Source organism: Helicoverpa armigera, chromosome 23 (assembly GCF_030705265.1).
Source record: "Helicoverpa armigera isolate CAAS_96S chromosome 23, ASM3070526v1, whole genome shotgun sequence".
Taxonomy (NCBI): Eukaryota; Metazoa; Arthropoda; class Insecta; order Lepidoptera; family Noctuidae; genus Helicoverpa; species Helicoverpa armigera.
The window spans coordinates 6519975-6539569 of record NC_087142.1 but is presented as its reverse complement, the minus strand read 5'-3'; the positions used below and the strand labels follow the sequence as shown (position 1 = coordinate 6539569).

The 19595-nt window shown below is 34.4% G+C and overlaps 1 protein-coding gene across 6 annotated transcripts; it reads right to left on the bottom strand.

The window, feature by feature from the left end:
* Nucleotides 1-219: 219 nt before the first annotated feature.
* On the bottom strand, nt 220-18519 carry LOC110376258 (neuronal synaptobrevin). Of its 6 annotated transcripts, none has more exons than XR_007510664.2 (8): nt 18092-18519; nt 8241-8361; nt 4834-4912; nt 4427-4506; nt 4045-4096; nt 3805-3935; nt 2631-2683; nt 220-2328 (listed from the first exon to the last, which is right to left on the bottom strand). XR_007510664.2 is itself a non-coding variant. In XM_021334665.3 (8 exons), coding segments are annotated over exons 1-6 (348 nt in total). In that variant the 5' UTR covers nt 18094-18519; the 3' UTR covers nt 220-2328; nt 2648-2683; nt 3912-3921. The 6 variants fall into 6 exon arrangements, 3 of the variants coding, with proteins under 3 accessions (XP_021190340.1, XP_021190342.1, XP_021190341.1); XR_007510663.2 differs by having other exon boundaries at nt 2648-2683; XR_002429528.3 differs by having other exon boundaries at nt 3912-3935.
* Nucleotides 18520-19595: the final 1076 nt, after the last annotated feature.

The window sequence follows — 19595 nt, the reverse complement described above, 5'->3', positions numbered from 1 at the left end:
TTTCTACCGGAGGTTTACTATGCTATAGGTGGATGCGGTTGATATCCACCAGTCATTGCATTAGTAGGATTATTACATTACATTGTCGTAGCACCAGTGGAAGAGTAACTATAGACTGTTCTATCCTGGTCACCTGACCGGATAATCTGTCCCCTTTAAGTCCCACTATCAAGCTCTTTCCCACGGCTTAGCTGAGGTATGGAAATGAAAAAACAAATATCAGTTACAACATTTTTATTTCATTTAATTATTATATTTTATGACCACAATGCTTATAGCTATGGCTTACCTACAATGTTGTTTAAAATATATAGCGCAGCGACGATAACTAGTGACGCTCTGACGTCATAATGTAAACAACGCTATAAGTAACAGCCAATTTATTATCTAATCCCATAACATACTTCTGGTGTGTTATCATTTTACCTTACAGTGAATGTTGGGTGCCATCGTTCTTGAAACACAATACCATAAAGTTTAACCTATGTTTGTAAAAGGCAAACTTTACTCTTAACCTTTTTTTGAGTAGGGATATTGATGATATACCTACTCAAAACTTTACCAATTTCCTTGATCGTTTATCTTTCAATGGTGACATTTCTCTTCCATGATGGTTTTAGAGAGCATTATTTTGCAGCGTGTGTCTTGAGAAAATTATTTACATTATTTTAAACGTCTATGCATTTTAGGCTTTCTTATGAAATGGTAGAAACATGGAGCTTAGACTACATTGAAGATGATGGTGTTGGTATTAAAAAAGGCTGCAAAACTTTCAAGATACTGACAAGAAAATATATGAAAACTCCCGCGTGTTATACTTTTTCCATTTTCAAAAATATTGTGTTTCAAAACCGTGGCGTCATACTTAAAAATTACGATCTAATTTTCTCCCCCTAATGAGACTGTCAACAATAACGATGTGCAACTTACGTACTTTTTTATTAAAAATCGGTCTCCGTACATGATATGAATATTTACCTATGTAGAGAACCGATTTCAGTATGATAATGTAAATCCCATCCCCCTATATTTATGTAGTACTGGCCAATTTTCCCAATACTATTCTATATCGTAAATGTAAGGCAGGACTACGTTTGGTCGTACTCGCATCGAATTGTGTTTGTATGGAGTATTTACGTGGTTATTAAAATCGATGGCAATGCGATAGTGCATTGCAGTTTGCAGTGCTTGAAAAATGTTTTTTCATAATTGAGTGTGTGGCGCAGTAAGCTGTTAACGACCAACAGTAGTCTTGCCACGATTAATATTACTAATGAGTGGCTATTTATTTGAAACATCTAATTACCTAGTGTGAATTTTTACAATTTCTAACTACAAAGCTGTTTTTACATACATTAATACACACACAGTAAAAAGATATTTAATGCATTATTTGTTGTAGTTACACAGGATAGATTATATATTTTTAAAAATATTGGCCAGTTACGATTATAGTTTATGTAAAAACGCAAGATAGCACAAGTCCTTAATATAACTCTAATTTAATTTTACTTAAACAAACAACAATTTGATTAAGTACAAATTTTCGTTTCAAATAGAGATCACGGTTATAGATTACAGCTATATAAGCGATTAAAACATAGTAGGTAAATAATTCACTATACCGTAGTGTGGTGCTACCATGGGCCCGATACACGCTATGTAACAGAACAATACAGTAACTCGTCATTACTCGGAACTTTGAATACAGAATCAGCCCAAACGTTCGCCCATTTCATAAATGGACCGATATTTATTAAAGTGTAAATATCTATTCATATAACACCTATAAAGTGGTAGGATTTACAAGCAGATAAACATATTTGTATAGGTAGACAGTAGATAATATCAAAGGCTAACAATTTAAACGTTTAAAAAAAGTACAAAAAGAAACGACTCAAAATAAATACTCAAGAAATTTGGTCCAAATGGAAATCAATACCATTGCATTAATAACAGCCTATTTTCGAAAAAGTAAGAAAATATTCATGATATTACTGTATTTTTGATAAGTCTTATCTAATAGCAAATATTAATTTCTGTGGTAAAATTTATAACAAAGAAAGATCATCTAAAAATACTATATTTCGTAGTAAACAGAGCATTTGTTAGTGATATAAAAGAAATCATGTCAAAGACGCGTGATTTCGAAATTTTACAAAAAGTTTTGATAGGATAAATAGTTGATATTTAGTAGGCAAAACATCGGATATATTTTGGTGATATTATCCAGAGGATATTTAATAACAACACTAATTACTAGGAAAAGAAAAACAAAAGTTTCAAAGTTCTTTGCTGATGCCTCGGCAGCTGGGATGTTTATGTCTCCTGCAAATTCAAGACAAAATTATATTTTTGATTCTTACAGACTCGATGGTGCAACTAAAATTACATATTATATAACTGATTTTAATTATGTATAAGATAGGATGATGGTTAATGTGGACAGTTAATGTTATTTGGCTCTTGAAGTGAAGAGGAAGAGATGAAATCCAACGATGGAAGAATTAATAAAAAAAATGATGGTGATGAAAGTAACATTAACTTTTGAGCACTATATTCCGCAGACGATAATGAAGTTCAATAAGATGATTAAATTAATTTAGATGAGATAATGTAATGAGGTGTACCTGTACTCAATCCATACCTCTGCCTCAATCCTCCATACAGGTGGTTTACAGACCTAGAAAATTAAAGCTCATTAAACAACGCCATCTAATGATAAAACAGAAATAGCAGTACAAAACGAATCCACAATATGTATAATGTTTGTAAATCATTAAATAGTTAACTGTGCAAGAATCAGTGAATTTTATCAAAAGGACGACACATTAGAATGAAGAATTTTGTGTTTTAGTCTTTTTAGAATTCTTCGTCATGCAAAGTTTTAATGTTAGAATTTTTTTTTCTACTGAAATAGAATTTGTTTTTTAGAGCGCAATTTGTTTTTTAGTCTATATGATGAACATGATTGGCTAGTAAATTCTGACTTCAATATAATCTATGAGAATCTTTTTTTTTATTAACACAGTGGCAAAGATTTGATGACGATTAAGGAAATTATCAGATACGCTATTTATCTTTTCTTTTCATATATTCTTGGATGAATTTCACAAGACAAGAGCTTGCAGTACCGCGTATAAATATAACACTGTTCAAAGCATCGGAAGCACTGCATTGTAGCAATGAGGTTATATACTTTTTTAAGCTTTTTCATTTGTACGTCATTATTGAAAAGCAGGTCCCTTCATCGATGTAAGTTTATCTGACGATAACAGTAATATATCAATTATTAACGCATATTTTAATAAAGCATAACTAAATTGGGGGTAAATCTGGGACAAGCATCGCATTCTTGGATAAAAGTAGAATAACTCTTTAGATCAAGCAATTTATAAGATCTAAGTTCTAATTCTTCAGTAAGTCTTTGCATAATGGTTTAATAGATATGATTATAAAAACCACAAGAGCAATCCCAGACAAGAGGAAACACATTTGCAAAATAAAGCTGAAATTCACTTATAAGTTGCTATTCACATCAAACGACACTCAGAGGAAGAAATAATTGTGTATGAGGATTTGGTAGCTGATAGACTTGTTATAAAAGATGTGATGATCAAACTGTAAGATGAATATTCAAAAACCATGTAAGTGATGTGAATGCAAACTTATAATATGAACAGGAAGATGTCGAAACTGCATGAAACATTCTCCGATAGAGACAGATATACGAAGTGACAATAGAACAGACAAAGCCAACACTTATTCATTAACAACGACAAATGATACGTCTTGCCCACTTACCAACATAGGCTTAGTACCAGTAACGTAATTAAAAATTAACAACATACGTTATATACTAAGTATTTCATTAATTATAACAAGTAACTTCTAAATTAAACTTCGGTTACCGAAACTTGTTCACACAAAGTTGGCTGAAAATGTGGAAAAAATAATGGTATGGTTAGTCTAATAACATAATAATGTGTAACAAAACATAGATGTTACTAATATGTTTGTTTAGAAACAATTGTATTTACGTACCGATGATTAGAGCCAGGATGATGATTCCAATAACAGCTGCGATTATCATCATCTGGAAAGTTTAGGAGATCATTAAAATTGAAGGCTAGAAAGGAACATGAGACCCATAAATCAGAACATAGAATATAGGTAAGCAGGATGCAGAGTTAAAGAATGACTTGTTCCTTTTGAAAGGTGCAGATATAGTATTAGGATTGATTTCGAAGCAAAATCAATTCTTGGCAAATCATCTCTGGGTAGTTCAAAACGTCTAATTCAACTAGATGACGTAGGCTAACCTAATGGCACCTTATTGATCATTTTGTTTTAAGAAGCTCTTATCTTATTTACTTTAGAACTTGTATACTTTACCACCTCCAATAGTTTTGTCAGATAAGTTTACCTTTAGATTTTGCAACCAGAATTTGCTTTTGAGTTTGCCAGCCTGCTGTTCAAACTGTGATGCTCCCTGTTGCAGTGCATCTGTGACATAAATACTTAGATTTAAGTACAATATCCACAAAAAGTCATAGAGATGACTGACAATCTCATAATCCGCAATCGTTCTAATTTTGTCATGGATTATTTTATTTTGGATGGTTTCAGAGCAGCATATAAATTGTTAACTCAATAGCTCTTGATCGACGAAGAAGATGAAATGATCGATAGATTGTATAAAGAACGATATGGTTTGATATGGTTTTGGAGTGGTTCTTGAAAGATGTCAGCAGATAAGTGGGTATGGCAGATGAGTTGGTTCAAGGGCAGGGGAATGATGATGATGACATTACTCATTGTTTTCTTGCTTACCTGCTCGGTCATCAAGTTCTGAGAGTTTCTGATCCCGCTCCAGCACTTTCTCCACGTTCGTCTTCATTATGTCCACCACCTGTAAAATAAAAAAAGTTATCAAGTATGTGTGTGTACCTTTATTTGATTTATCGACTGAGTGGCCGAGAAAGACCGAGAAAAATATGGATTGATTTTATCTGCAAGAGAACATGAATTACTGCTGATAGAGAGGAATGGAAGCGGAAAAGCTTACGCTGATCCCAAATTAATTTTTGAACGAAGGAAGAAGGTGTTAATTTTAATTTCAAATTATTTAAAAGGCTATGTTACCTAAACTACTTGCAATATAAAAGCACGTTCATGAAGGGATAAAACTATGTAAAATAGTTTACCAACTATACGAAGTACTTATTGTATCGGTGTTTCTCATTAGTGGTAATGGTGTTATATCGCTATAGCAATTAACTACACGCATATGATAAAATGCAAAATGATTACTGAAACCTAACCTTGTTATTAAACAAAAAGGGCATTATTATATAAGTAGGTACTACAATCGTAAACATCCGAATAAATTTTGATGCAAGAAATGAATGCAAGAATGCGGCGATGTAAGAATAATGTCTTTTATAACAGTGCTATATTACAAACTGTTTCATATTGAACACAGAGTAAAAACCAAAAAGACTAACACATAATTCCTACTAAGTTGCGTATCATGGTGTCCCTTTTATGAGTCTGCCAAGAGATAATGAACAAAGATATTTAGGCCAAGGAATCCTCAATAACAATATACTTGACATAGTACCAATACTTAATGGAGACAGAGATGTGATATCAGCAAACCCTTGCCTCAATTTCAAGAGCATTTTCTCCATATATGACGTCACTAGCAAGATAGTTAGGCTCAATGACGTCAGAGATATGACGAATCACTTTCGAGGACTGTGGAAACTTAATCTTGTGAAGTGAAGGATTTATCATTGAATAGATTAATGACATACTGCTGAACATTATTCATCTCTCTATATTCTACTAGCTTTTGCCCGTGGCTTCGCTCCCGTCAACTGACTTCTCTACTTTACCCTATTTTTTCATAAGAACCTTCTCCTGACAATAACAAACACAACAAAAAAAGAATTAGCCAAATTGGTCCAGGCGTTGTTGAGTTATGCGCTTACCAACACATTTTGCGATTCATTTTTATATAATAGATTAGGTAGAAGAAAAGTAGAACGATTTTGTTTGAGAAACTACTGAACCATTTTGAAAAATCCTTTCGCTGCTGCCATGTTACATCATCCAAGGGTGACATAGATTATTATTGTATTAATTTTGTAAATAATCATAGGTATGTGTGTATTTGTCTTTAGGGCCTATTTTATCTATGGACCAATGCAGCCTGAAAATAAAAGGATTTTAATATGACTATCCGAAAGAGAAACTACGAGAAACCGCTAAATAGAGTAGTTGTGTGTATCTTCTTCATTAATTGCTATACACCTTGTATTTATTACTAAGTTAATTAACCCTCTAGGTGGAGAAACATCGGACATTTCGTTAGTGTCAATAGCAAATAGTTGGTCGGGCAACTGGCGTTTAATTTCCTGCTTCGAGTCTACTCGGTGACATTCGGTGGCCATTTATGTCCGTAATGTGAATTCAGGCCGTTTGTATCTAGTAAATATCAATATGTCGTGTAGGTCGGGTTTTTAATGAATTTTGATTGATTTAGCTATTTTTTTTACATTGTGCTCTTAGAAACCTTTGAGAGTATGTGAGATATTTTTGTTCAGATTCGGCCTAGTCAAATGAAATCAAATAATGTTATGTTTTACATGTTTATTATGCTCACCATTTTGTTCCTTCTCCGGTATTTAATTATGTACCTACTTAATTGTATATCTAATTGTATAATGAACATGGTGGTGACAGAAAGAATACTGTAATACTGAAAGTCAAAATAGTTTATTGAAAGTAGACTAATTAGATTAGCACTAGTTTTTTTCGTCAATATTTACAAAAGATTACCCGACTCCCAGACTAACTAAACTCGTATTTTTAAGCAAGGGTTAGACGGTTCAGTCTAACCGATCAATATTTAAATATAATAACTATATAAACAAGTACATTTCTATATCCATAGTTTGACGCGCGACTGGGCGTGCCGACAGACAGGTAAATATCCGCCCACTGACCATAGAGTTCAAATGTCACGCTCACGCTCTGACTCATGACATTAATCTATACAACATATTCAAATACACAATGGCCCATGCAATACATGATTTTAATAACATATGAACATTGAAAATCGCTGATAGTCAAAAAACTACCCGTAGTCACTTTCTCAAAAGCTTCACAAAATGGGTGATGTAGGTGGCTGCCATCTCGAATTTCGCCAAAACCGGACCAACATTAAAAAAAACCCAGACATTTGGCGTAAATCGTATTTTTCCCCGAACGACCACGATTCTTTTAAAATAAAATAATACCTAATTTGTTATCCATTTACTATTATTTATTAGTATTTAACATATACTTAAATTCAATGAGGTGCTTTCTTACATGAAAAGTGTCCGGGTTTTCCCCGGACATTTCTTGAAACCCCGCCCGGACGGCCTCCAAACGAGGACAAATCCGGGTAAACCCGGACGGATGGCAGCCCTATGTAGGTAGCACAATTTGTCAAATCGGACCACTAGTTTCGACATTAAAGCGTTCAAGCAATCAAACTTATTAAATTGATAATATTAGTGTACATAGTTTAAATATCGTAAATATTTACTTCTAAAGTTAATTTCCATCCTGAAAATGTTTTGAAACGCCATAATGAATGAATACGAGCGTGCGGCTGACAGCAAATTATCCACCCGCCCACGCGGACCGAGTTCTAATGTTTCACTTAGTAACCTCTGACTTACGACTCTAATCTATACTGGGTTACAGATACGCAAATTGAAGACTTATTTTAGGTAGTACCTAAGTATTGAAAGCACGAGTAGATCTTCCGAACAACTCGTACGGACGTAAACTCGCAGATTTTCCGTTGGGTTTTTCCAAACGAACATGAGCGATAGCAAACAATTGACAACTACCTACTGGTTCAAACAGTGATACATGAAACGCGACAGGCTTTTCGTCGCTCGCATGGCGCGAAAAAAAACCTCTATTGTGAAATCGTTGTAAAAATTGGACACAAGATGACCAAAAAGTATTCCTCAACGGTAACATATTTCCACTAGCTTAACATGTTTTAATTTGAACGCACCCGGGGAGAAAAGAAAAAAATATTTCTTTTTTGGAGGCGGCTGTCGAAATAAAAGCTCGTCAGCTATTTTTAACCTCCTTGCAGAAGGTTTTTCCCTATCATTATCTAAAATACAACAAAATATTAATATTTAAAAGCAGAACTGGATCCTCACCTCATCGACCTGCGCCTGCGTCTGCTGCAAGCGACGCTGCGCGGCGATCTGCTGCGGCGTCTTGGGCCCGCCCACCGGCATGTCCCCATCGCCGCCGGGCGCCAGTCCGCCTTCCGTCGCCCTGCAATGTGGGAATAGGGGGTTTATGACGTCATCGAGGTTTTGGGGGTGATATTCTTCGCACGGAATGTGTGGTTGGGATGTATTCCGTAATGTATGTACTAGCTAGCTAGCTGACGCAAACTGGAACAGAGAGATAGATAGGTACGGCTGAGGACTTTGTTTTGTACTCTATGGATATGCCAACTTAAATATGCTGCATGGTCTATTTACTCTCAATTATCAACAAGTTCCGAAGATGGTTACATAATACATACATAGTGAGAAGCATTCTTTTTATACATAATACTCGACTAATATTTATGAAAAGAAAAGAAGTAACCTGCCAGGAAATTATTATACTCCGAGAGACTCAGTAAACCAACCATGTTGTCATCTTTTAATTTTCTAACAGTTTTTCTCTTCAGCATATATTTCCCAAGAGCACTAGCCTCCAGTTTATCTAGAATATCGCTTAAGTAATGAGTTCGCTTCATAAAACTAATAGGTCGAGGAGGTTGTCGCCATTGTGGGCTCAGGTCTCAGGTCAACCCTCTCCGTAACCCCTTGATAGTACTTAAATTAAGTGAATATGTGAAGGATGTGATCAGTTGTGTACCTATACTAGGGCTGTGAAAGTCGACAAGTATATAAATCATCGCCTTTGCACGTGTTTTAAAGAAGTAGGTGTGCCCCGCCCAGATAAAGACCGCCATTGTTATAAGACACACTCTTCAGTTGTTTTGCCATATTCGAACAAAATAACAGAAATATCATGAAGATTAACATTAAGAAATCATAAGATTAGTTAGATGTATTTCCCAACCCTACTTCAAAGGTTTACAGCATCTCCATCAAACACATCTTTGTATCAACCTTTATGAATCGGAATTTCCCAGTATTCTCTTCAAACTGAATCTTCGAAATAAACTGGAAATTATTCTCGAAATTCGTGGAATGGGGTCACAGTTTGAAGATACTACAGTACGGTACACAGACGATACCCGAAGGCGGGAGGTAGCCCTAGTTAGTGATCTGTTTCAGAGAATTTGTGCCAACTCAGCCCCTGTAAGCTTTATGCCCCAGTGTATTTTATGTGGAGTTGTCTTTTACGAAAAAGGGTTTATTATAAAATTGAGGACGGTAAGCTAGTGAGGTATGAAAGACTGTAGATAAAGTTGAAGTGTATAATAAGTGTGTTTATGGATCCCGCAGTTTTATCATGTCTAAATAATAAATCAACTCTAATTTGCATATTTTGTGGTTTGATTAGCTTGAAGTACAGCGTACAGTAAGGGGTACTTTTGGAAGAATAACCATAATGTTTGACGCTGTAAAAATGCAATTATGAAAAGAAAGCACGCCGTGTTTCTTTTTTGTTTTTGATTCCACACAGTTAACTAAACTCTGTACCCAGCTTAACAAATAATTCAATATTTTCTACAATTTCCTGAAAAAGGGAAGCTGCGAAGTTCTATCAAAATGAAACTTAAAAACAGTCTTTGAACAAGGAAATTGAGTAAAGAGGCGAAAAATTATTTTCGCAGCGTTCCATTATCAGGCTTTTGGCCGCCTATACGAGAGGAAATTGAATTTAGTTGGTTCCTTTTAAAGAGAAATTCTCTTTGTGAAGGTCAGTGACTTTGGAACTGATGAACCCTTCAAACGTGATAGATGAAATCATTTGTATCATATTTTTATTGTGCTATAGTTTTCTTTGACAGAAATATAAGTATTATATATTATATGTTTCTTTATAATGTTGTGTGGATAACGTGAAACAAAGTAGGTAAGATTGTCTGACATACGAGAAGTAGGTACTAGGCCTTCTAATATAACAAAGAATCATCATCCCTCGAGCCATTTCCTAACTATGTTGGAGTCGGCTTCCAGTCTTACCGGATTCACCTGACTACCAGTGTTTTTTGATATAACAAAGAATATGCTTCAGAAAAAACGAATTGTGAATGCCTACTTATTACATCAATTTTGTTCTTTATCCAGAGTATCAATTCAATAACGCTCCAAGCAAATATGAACAATCAAATAACAATCATATGTTTCTGTTAACATTACAAATATTTCGCTAAATAAACTGATGAATGAAGAATTTTTCTTCATTGACAATAGAATTCACAATGGGCTATATATTAATAATAACAACCATTCATTTTCAACATCAAAGTAATTTATTTGACCTTTGGCATTAACTTATCATAAAGGTAGCTTTAAGTCTTACTTATTTTGTTTCATTATTTTTATTACGCTTTATAAAATGCCAGTAGGCAAATACAGAGCGTAGGATTTGGTCGAGTCTACAATATTTTTTTTGATCTTTGTGCCTGGTCAAACATGGGAAAATTTTTAGCGAATGAATTCATTTACCTTTTCTGATTCCATGGACATGGATATCCTTTGTAAACGAAATAATATGAGCATAATGTCGGTGCGTTTGTTGTGAGAGTTTGTCAACAATATAAAAAGGGGTTTTGAATGCCCATGACTAATCATATTAAGGCCGAGTTTCCACCAGCGAATGGCACTTTTTTCTGACGGACACAAATGTTTTTTCTGGTCTACTCGCTCTAGCAATAGTAACAAATTGCGTACGAATTGCAATTGTGAATTGCAAATTTTACAAAACGAGTCCCTGCTGAAAACCTACATATTTAAAATGCGATCTATAGAAGTAATCCTTCAATTAAAATAAAAGCTCCAACCGAGAATTTAAATCCGTAATAAGTAAAGAGAATAGAAATAAACTGCCAATCTTCCCACAAGTAACAAGATAAATACCAAATATCATAATAAAAGCGATTTAGCACGATGATCTCAACAAAGAATGCGGTCCGTAATACAATTCTTAGCGAAATTAGATTTTCAGACAATTCGGGAGCCATTTCCCGCTGTTAATTCTCCTATGGTCATTTTGTAAATGATTTTCCTTTTGTATTTCTGTTAACTTTATTTATTCAGTAGTCTCTCTCACAAGATGTCTTTTGGACCATGTGTCTATTATATTACCATATCCACGTTCAATGTTGAAAATGGCTTTTAACGGATTAACTCTTTCAAAGTGATGTTTGAGATATAAAGTAGGTACATGCGGATAAAAGATAGCGTCAAATGGGTTATCTAATATTGAAGTATTTTTTAAATCAAAGTTCGTGAGACTAACGCATCGACGCTAAGAAACAAACTCTTGAGCTTTTAATATAGGTAGATGTATGTAGGTTACATGTAAACAGAATGTTAAGAAAGGTTAGACAAGGAATTTTCAGCGAAGAAAATCGTCTAAAGCTTCTGAGAGCACAAATTCCCCTAAGAGCGAAAATCACATCAGGAATTTCTGATCGAATAAAGTGGCCTTTTAAAAGTTCTTCAAGAAATATTGAAGGCTTATTTAATTTCTTTTTATCTTCCGATTTCTTAAAGTTATCTAGATTTAAATCTTTATCGGCCACAGCTGCATCACTGGAGATTTTAATCTTGCAATCAAAGTTTTAACTTTTCCTAGCAGATATTGTATATCTTCTTAATTTTTAGGAGTCACTGATTCTTAAATTATCTTTGACTTATTCTTAAGCCTTTTGATTTTTATAATACAATTGAGTGCTTCAATAAACATTTCTTCAAAGGAGGATAAAGAAATTCAATATTGTTACCGTTGTAAAGATTTTCCGGGCCGTGCACATTTCCTCTGCTTGTTCTCACAAAGATAACTCAAGGATACGGGTAAAATGGACATGAAAAACATGGCTTTGGTATTGATTACAAATTGCGTGTTTTTTCTGAATATTTTTGCAGTGATTTCCCATGATAACTGCGCCAAGTTTTATTTACGTGAACAGAGAGAAATAAATATATATATAATAAATAAATATAAATATAAATATATATATAAATAAATAAATATAAATATATATATAAATATATAAATAAATATAAATATAAGAAATAAATATAAATATATATATAATATATCTAAAAGTCGTGGTGGCCTAGTGGGCAAAGAACCAACCTCTCGAGTATGAGGGCGCGGGTTCGATTCCAGGTCAGGCAAGTACCAATGCAACTTTTCTAAGTTTGTATGTACTTTCTAAGTATATCTTAGACACCAATGACTGTGTTTCGGATGGCACGTTAAACTGTAGGTCCCGGCTGTCATTGAACATCCTTGGCAGTCGTTACGGGTAGTCAGAAGCCAGTAAGTCTGACACCAGTCTAACCAAGGGGTATTGGGTTGCCCGGGTAACTGGGTTGAGGGGGTCAGATAGGGCAGTCGCTCCTTGTAAAGCACTGGTACTCAGCTACATCCGGTTAGACTGGAAGTCGACCCCAACGTAGTTTGGGAAAAAGGCTCGGAGGAAGAGAAATAAATATATCTTAAAAAAAGTGATCACACACACTTCTCCTAGGTACTGATCATCGTTTCTTCCATTTTACATACATAGTAGGATAGCGTCAATCTTATATCTACACTTCATGTTTTTCAACAATATTCTAAGAAGACTCCAACCAAGCCATAAACACTAAAAATAACCTAAACTTAGGCTACATCACCAACCTATTTCAAAATAACCTTTTCCCAGAAGCAGACATTTCATCAATAAATAACAGCCTGGTATATTCAAAGGGTTTAATTATCCTTTCAATTAGCAAACATTGAAGGACTATGAATGGCAAGCGACGCCGGGAGTCTATACTATAGTTAGCATCTCTGCTCTTGACATTGGTGTTATTGAATAGTTCTATGAGTAATTAAGATAGAAATAGGTGAGGTTTTAGACGAAAAGGGATGTTAGCGTAAATAGCCATTGAAATATTCTTACCTTCCATGCTTTTATGGGTTAACGGGTGAACGGATTTTGATAAGCTTTGGTATGTGGATTACTTTACTTGAGGCACATCGAGGAAGATGATATAACTAGTTTTTCATTTTTTATTGTACACAAAAATACATTTTGACACACTGAAAACATAGAGATCATATAAAACGGCAAGCTTTTTTATGTTGAGCTTGATATTTTATCAAAACACCAAGTTTGTGTCAACTTCAAAGTTTTAATACTTTTGCTTAGCGATAACAAAGGATATAGTTTGAAGTTAAATAAGCTATACTACTTGAGTTAATATAAGTCACCATTCTGTTATATGTATATATTGTCAATTACCTACATATCATCTTCCTAGTCTTTTCCCAGTTCAAGTCAGTGCAAAGTACCTATACCTATGTACCTACGAGAAACTAAAAATATGGGCACTTAAATTAATCCTCTACATTACTTTATATCATACTAAAATTTTACTCCAATACAGAGGTAGTTTAAACCAGTTTCATTTCGAACTAAATATCCTTCATACCAACAGCTATCTATTTATTAATTCTAGTCATGAATTTATGCATTACCGATGTTCAAAGCACGCATTGAATTCCTGAATAGAATTCGCTTCGTACTGAAAGCGTGACCTATTTCATGAGTGAGAAAATCTGCTCCACCGCTCGCTTTTATAATGAGAATTTCTTATAATCAAGTTTGTTATGAAGACTTTTGTACAAAAGGAAATATTTCGGTGTAATTATGAAGAATAATGAGATGAGATGGTTTTAGATCGAGAAGTATGGAAGAAAAAGGCATACAAGGGTACAGGTCCCAAATAAAGATTGGGCTAAGGTATGATGATCATAGATTAAGCATCATCATCTGCCTAGATTTTTCCCAACTGTGTTGGGGTCGCCTTCCATGATATTTAATTTAGAAGCATGATACTTAAATCATAACCATTGAACGAGTTTGAGCCTTCATCGAACATCTTAAAAATCATCCTCATATAACTTAAGTACTTTTTGATAAATATATGTAGCATGTAGTATGTACATGCTGTTATGTTAGTGTAAAATCTCGTGAAAAAATAATAACACAGTTACTGTAGATAATAAGTCGAAACGAAATATCAAAGTACAGAGAAATTCAAGAAATGGAACAGTGGAGTTTCTCGCTAGAAAGAATTGTAAATGTCAGTGTGTCAAACACCAAGTTTTGATAAGAACAACGTTGTAACACTTTTCCTATAGTTTGTTATAGTTGAGTTTGAAATATTTCTTGAGACCAAAAAGTAATATTATGTAGAGTAAATTTATTTTTTTTAGTTTATGAGAGTAATGCGTAATCTCCAGACCTTCAAACCGATTTTTGGAAAATATTTCAGCTAGTTATCTGTGACTGTGCTATTTCAATTTTTTCCTAGTGAAGGCAGTAGTTCTTACAGGTTGCGAGTGAAACCACGAGAAGTTACTGTTCAATTCTATAATTTATAATATTGATCGAAATAATATTTTCAGGCTATGTAGGCCCATTAACATTAAAGATTAAAATACCTAGTGGTTTCCATTATGTTTTCCTACATGTAAGTGTAGACAAATGTAGAACCACAGTTTTCTACAAAACTTTTATTAACAAGCATGTTTGTTGTTTGTTTTTAATTAATAATTCGTTTGTACGGGTTCTCACGAAATTAAGACGATGTTTGGAATGTTGAGGTTTTGTGTTTTGGCACGTGTTTTGGGAAACTCATTTTGTTCGCTGGTTTTAAACTTTGTTATTCCTGCGTCTTTCACTAGACTGATGATGTGGTTTGATGGTTATTGATGATTAATTATGTCAGATTTTGAAACGTCATACTTAGAGTATAGGCAACAGGCTACTTTTGTACACGACATGCTGCGCCGGCACCAAATTTTCATATACTTAGGCATGCAGATAATGTTGATCTTAAGAGAGTAAATACCACTAAAACCAGAAGCTTTTTACTGACTATTAAGTGCCTTAAGAAATATTTTATCTGTAACACTGAAGTCTTCTTCCAAATAAAGGAATCAAAGAAGAAAGTCAATCCGAAATATATAAAGTGAAGTCTCCTACTAGGTACTGCAAATTTATAACTTATCGCCGAATATGAGAGACTATTAAAATTTATCCTATAAATGACCCTTAGGTTGAACGACATAATACCTTTATCTGACCCTTGTGTTCTAATATCGTGTATGCAAACCATAAACGTAGCATGCAAAAATACATGTGTGTATATTTTCTAAAACGTTACCGTTCATGCACATTTAAGCATAGAATAAGTATGGACCAATAAAAATATATATTTTTTTAAGTGTTTCAAGAATAAAAATGTAAGATAGAGTAACACAATCAATCTGCACTTGATGATTTTTAGCAATCAACCAAACTCTTCTGTTATTCTTGTTACGGCATTTCCCATCCGAAAGAGAGAAAATACGACATCTAAATCATAATTTTTAAGATGACCTTGACCCTTTCCACCTTCCTCTACTACAATGTCAATCGACCTTTCTACACCTTTTGAAAATGTCGAGTTTATTTTAGAATATTTCCTACGTATCCTTATAAAATATCTTTCTACTTAGTAGTCAGTGAGGTCCTGATAGGTCAACGGTTTTATCCCGACCTTTAGAGCGTCAGTCAGGCTTAGCAATTAGGATCAAGTGTCGATTAAATGAGGGAGCGGATATTTTGTAGCTGGCAACATTATAATGGATAATGAACTTCAAACAATTAAAATATAATTAAAGTGTTTTTTGGGTAATGGAATAATTTAATGTTGTATTTCAAAAGATCAATGGGGTCTTTCAGGATATTTCCATTATTATCATTTTCTTTGGAGTTCAGGTTGTCTGGTAATTTTTTTGTCTCAACATCTCTGTTGTAATAGGAAAATACATGGAACTCACATTTACTGATCTTATGTCTTTTATATTAAAGCTGATTTATTTAGTACAATGGGCGCCGCGAACTATTTAGAAATAAGTACCTATTGGTGTAGTTACCAACATATCCCTTCGAGATAAACCAAAGCAATTTTGTTTCGTTGTAACAAAATACTTGATTTATAACAATACATAATCAAGTATTCGTAGCAAACATCCACAGCTGACAGACAAAGGTCAGTCTAACCCTAAAATACTGATGAATACTTTCGCAACACAATCCGTAGGGAAAGCTAAAAGATAACATCTACGATTGAACCCGCATGTTGCTTCTGTACGTTCGTGGTTTGAAATTTTAATGTATCTACCTATTGTGCAGGGACGGTCAATATGGGCGCGTGTATGTACCTACTGACTTCGATGGCGTTGGTAGAACGTCGGCTTTTTAAGGTTAGGTAGTCTTGTGACGTTGCTGGTATTGGGATTTAAGTCCCTAGTACAACATACATGTCAGTTTTCTTAACACAACTGTTTAGGTACCTAATCTAGTTCAATTTTTCAAAGCAACAATTATTTTTAGTAAAATGGAAGTTTATGTTCTTTGGGAACTTAAATTGTAAGTTCGAATTATGTTTCTGAGACTGATGACTCGAGATGATTATGTTTCTTTTTTTAATTAATCTTTAGATAGATGAAGCAATTTAGAAAGTTGTGTGGTTTTGTGTCTTTTTAACCAACAAAATCGTTTCGTTTAGTAATAGTTTGACTTAATTATTATAGCGGTTAATAGCTCTCATATTACAACTGCTTTAATATGAAAAGTCATTGCAGTTCAAATAAGTAGCTTGTACTATACCACATTATTTGGCTTGCCTTTACTATCGTATAGTTTTCAAAAGCTATAAAACAAATAGTATGGAATTTTGCCAGTTCCTTTCCATGTGGTCTACTTCTCTAAAACGTGCAACTAGTGTTTATCCATTCACAAAACTAGTGTTTTGGAATAAAACGATGTCTTCGACTTGTTCCTATAAACATAGGACGATTCGTTTATATGGAAGGTACGTTTTCCAAAAAAGAATCTTCTGTAGGCTGAGCTCTTGTTCTTAAAGTCCTTTAGTTAGTAAATTACTTTGTAAAAATATATTTGAATGTGTTTATTCTTCGTGTATTCAAGTGTGAATACTTGAGACCACCCAAAATGACTGGTGGTAGTCAAAACTCGGAACCTTATGAACCAGACTCACAAAGCTAACCCACTTACAAGGTTGTGGCAGGTCAAATAGTCAATTAGTCGTTTTAAGGATGATTCTGCAATTCTGGAAGCCGACAAGAAAAAGATACCTATAAAATGCCTAGGCATATGGTGTTGGTCCAAATACAGTGTGATGTGCTTAGTGGATCTTCTCCAATATTATTGTAGAATCTGTACAGGAACGCCGGCCATCATTTGAATGTATCCTTAGTGTACCTACTTATAAACCCAAAGGAGTCTACCATCAGTATAGGCCAGTGACTCTATGTAGGTAGTCATTTGGAGATATCATGAAGACCAATAAACATGCACTACAAAACCCATACATACATACATCTACAGAATGTCAAACAAGAAAAAAGATGACGGATTGACTTCATACAATCAATCATGTAGGCTACAGCTACGGCGTCATGGCTTCCCAAAAAAGTCATGTTAATAAGTAAGTACATACTGACCTGTTATGATAAAAAAGGATGAATATGCCAAATTACCACTAATATTCTAGTTATTGTTCATTTGTTTTAAGAAATTATGGAATACCTCTACATAAGGACAAAACGTACAGGCCACAAGGAGGTTGCATATCTATAGAATCTATAAACCATTGTGAGGCGGCGTACTATCGAACGATTCATGAAAGGCGCTATAAAATGATGATTTTAGAGATCTCTTATTTCTTAGAAAGTATGTGGTACATATATGAGAATGTATGAGAATTTTTAGACGTATTTGAATGGTAGAAAGAATGGAACTTACATTTTTCTCTTGTGTCCGGCGCGAGTTCTTCACAGTCGACAGGCAGTGGCCCGGTTATCGATCCTTTTTAGCACTCCAATCTTATCACCGAACGATATAGTCATTCACCAGTTAAATCGCTTCTCCCAACTGTATTACTTCACTGCCCGACACCAAATGAATGTAATTTATGAATGGAAAGCTCTCACTAGATTTCCCTACAAGTATATCGGGCAGTGATCTATTTTTAGTCACACCTTTCCCGACAAAAAACACCCTTTCTACGTAAAATGAAACCCCATGAACACACACAGTGATTACACGTACGAACTAATGTAAAAATACGCCGAAACTGCGATGCAAAATGTGGATATTTTTCAGAAAATATAGACAGAAAGTGGAAAACCTTCCGCGACGAGGTTTCCCGATTTGTATGGGAGAGGGCGCGTCTGTACTCGCCATAATAGGCATGTATTGTCTAAAAATACCAACTGTTCCCAAGCTGGTAGGATTGTCAACCTTATGTTATCAGCTTTGAGTTGAAAATGTATCTGTGATAAAGTTGGAGGGTGCGTCAATGTGTGGTCGTTAGTTAAGGGTGTGTGCGTGAAATTTCGCGCATGCGTGCTGTGACAGTGAGATGGTAACAAAAATCAATCCGCGTCGGTAGGTGGGAGTTACGTAATGAGTGGGACACGAACACGTCGACAACTGTACTTGCCCTTAATTGGTATTAATCTTTAAAATAAAACATGTCGCAATTTACCCTGTCATTGTTTTACTTAAAACAATTTAATAAATAAATAATTTGATATTAGCAATATAATTTGTCTTTGTTAAGCGTATGCCTGAGTAGGCGATGGCGTGGGCGATCACGAGTATATTCCCGTCGTTGGCACAGCTTTATAATATTATTTCTTTCTCGAAACCTGTTGTACAAAGGGAAGCTTAATAAAGCAGAATTTTCTCTATTAAATTGTTAATAGGTAATGTATTTTTTGGTAGTTGTGGGCGAGTAATCTCGTGTACTAAATGTAGCGCCCACGCATGTACCTAGTATTTGTTCTCCAGACACAAATTATGTTTACTTAATATAATAATATTACGTTGTACCATCCTACTCCTCAGTAAATGAAGAATAATTTATTATTTGTAGCTTTTAATGAAGATTATTGGGGATAAGATTATAGATAAACTTGTTGGATTTTGGAAAATCCCAACTCTTTTTATATCCATTTATCTATGACTCGTGCCCCTGAAATAATATTGGAGCACCACTCAATGTATCACTAATATACAAACAAAATGTATAAAAATCTCATTTTACAAACAGACTTTGTTACAACCCAATTTTCCAGTCTCGGGAATTAATTATGCCGTCGAAAAGTGGTCACTATAACATTGCGATATGTACCTATTTCGGTTATATGACCCTCGCTGTTAGACACAATGCACTATGATTTTGAATAGGGCCCTCAACCATTATGATAACAAAACTAGGACGAGCATAATACCTATACACACA

Bases quoted from the DNA above. Each gene is read 5' to 3' on its own strand.
- LOC110376258 (XM_021334665.3), bottom strand. The intron at 4,913-8,240 runs GTGAGGATCCAG...TTTATTTTACAG, and splicing joins CGCAGGCGCAGGTCGATGAG to GTGGTGGACATAATGAAGAC. The intron at 4,097-4,426 runs GTAAACTTATCT...TAAACTTTCCAG, and splicing joins TCTGGTTGCAAAATCTAAAG to ATGATGATAATCGCAGCTGT.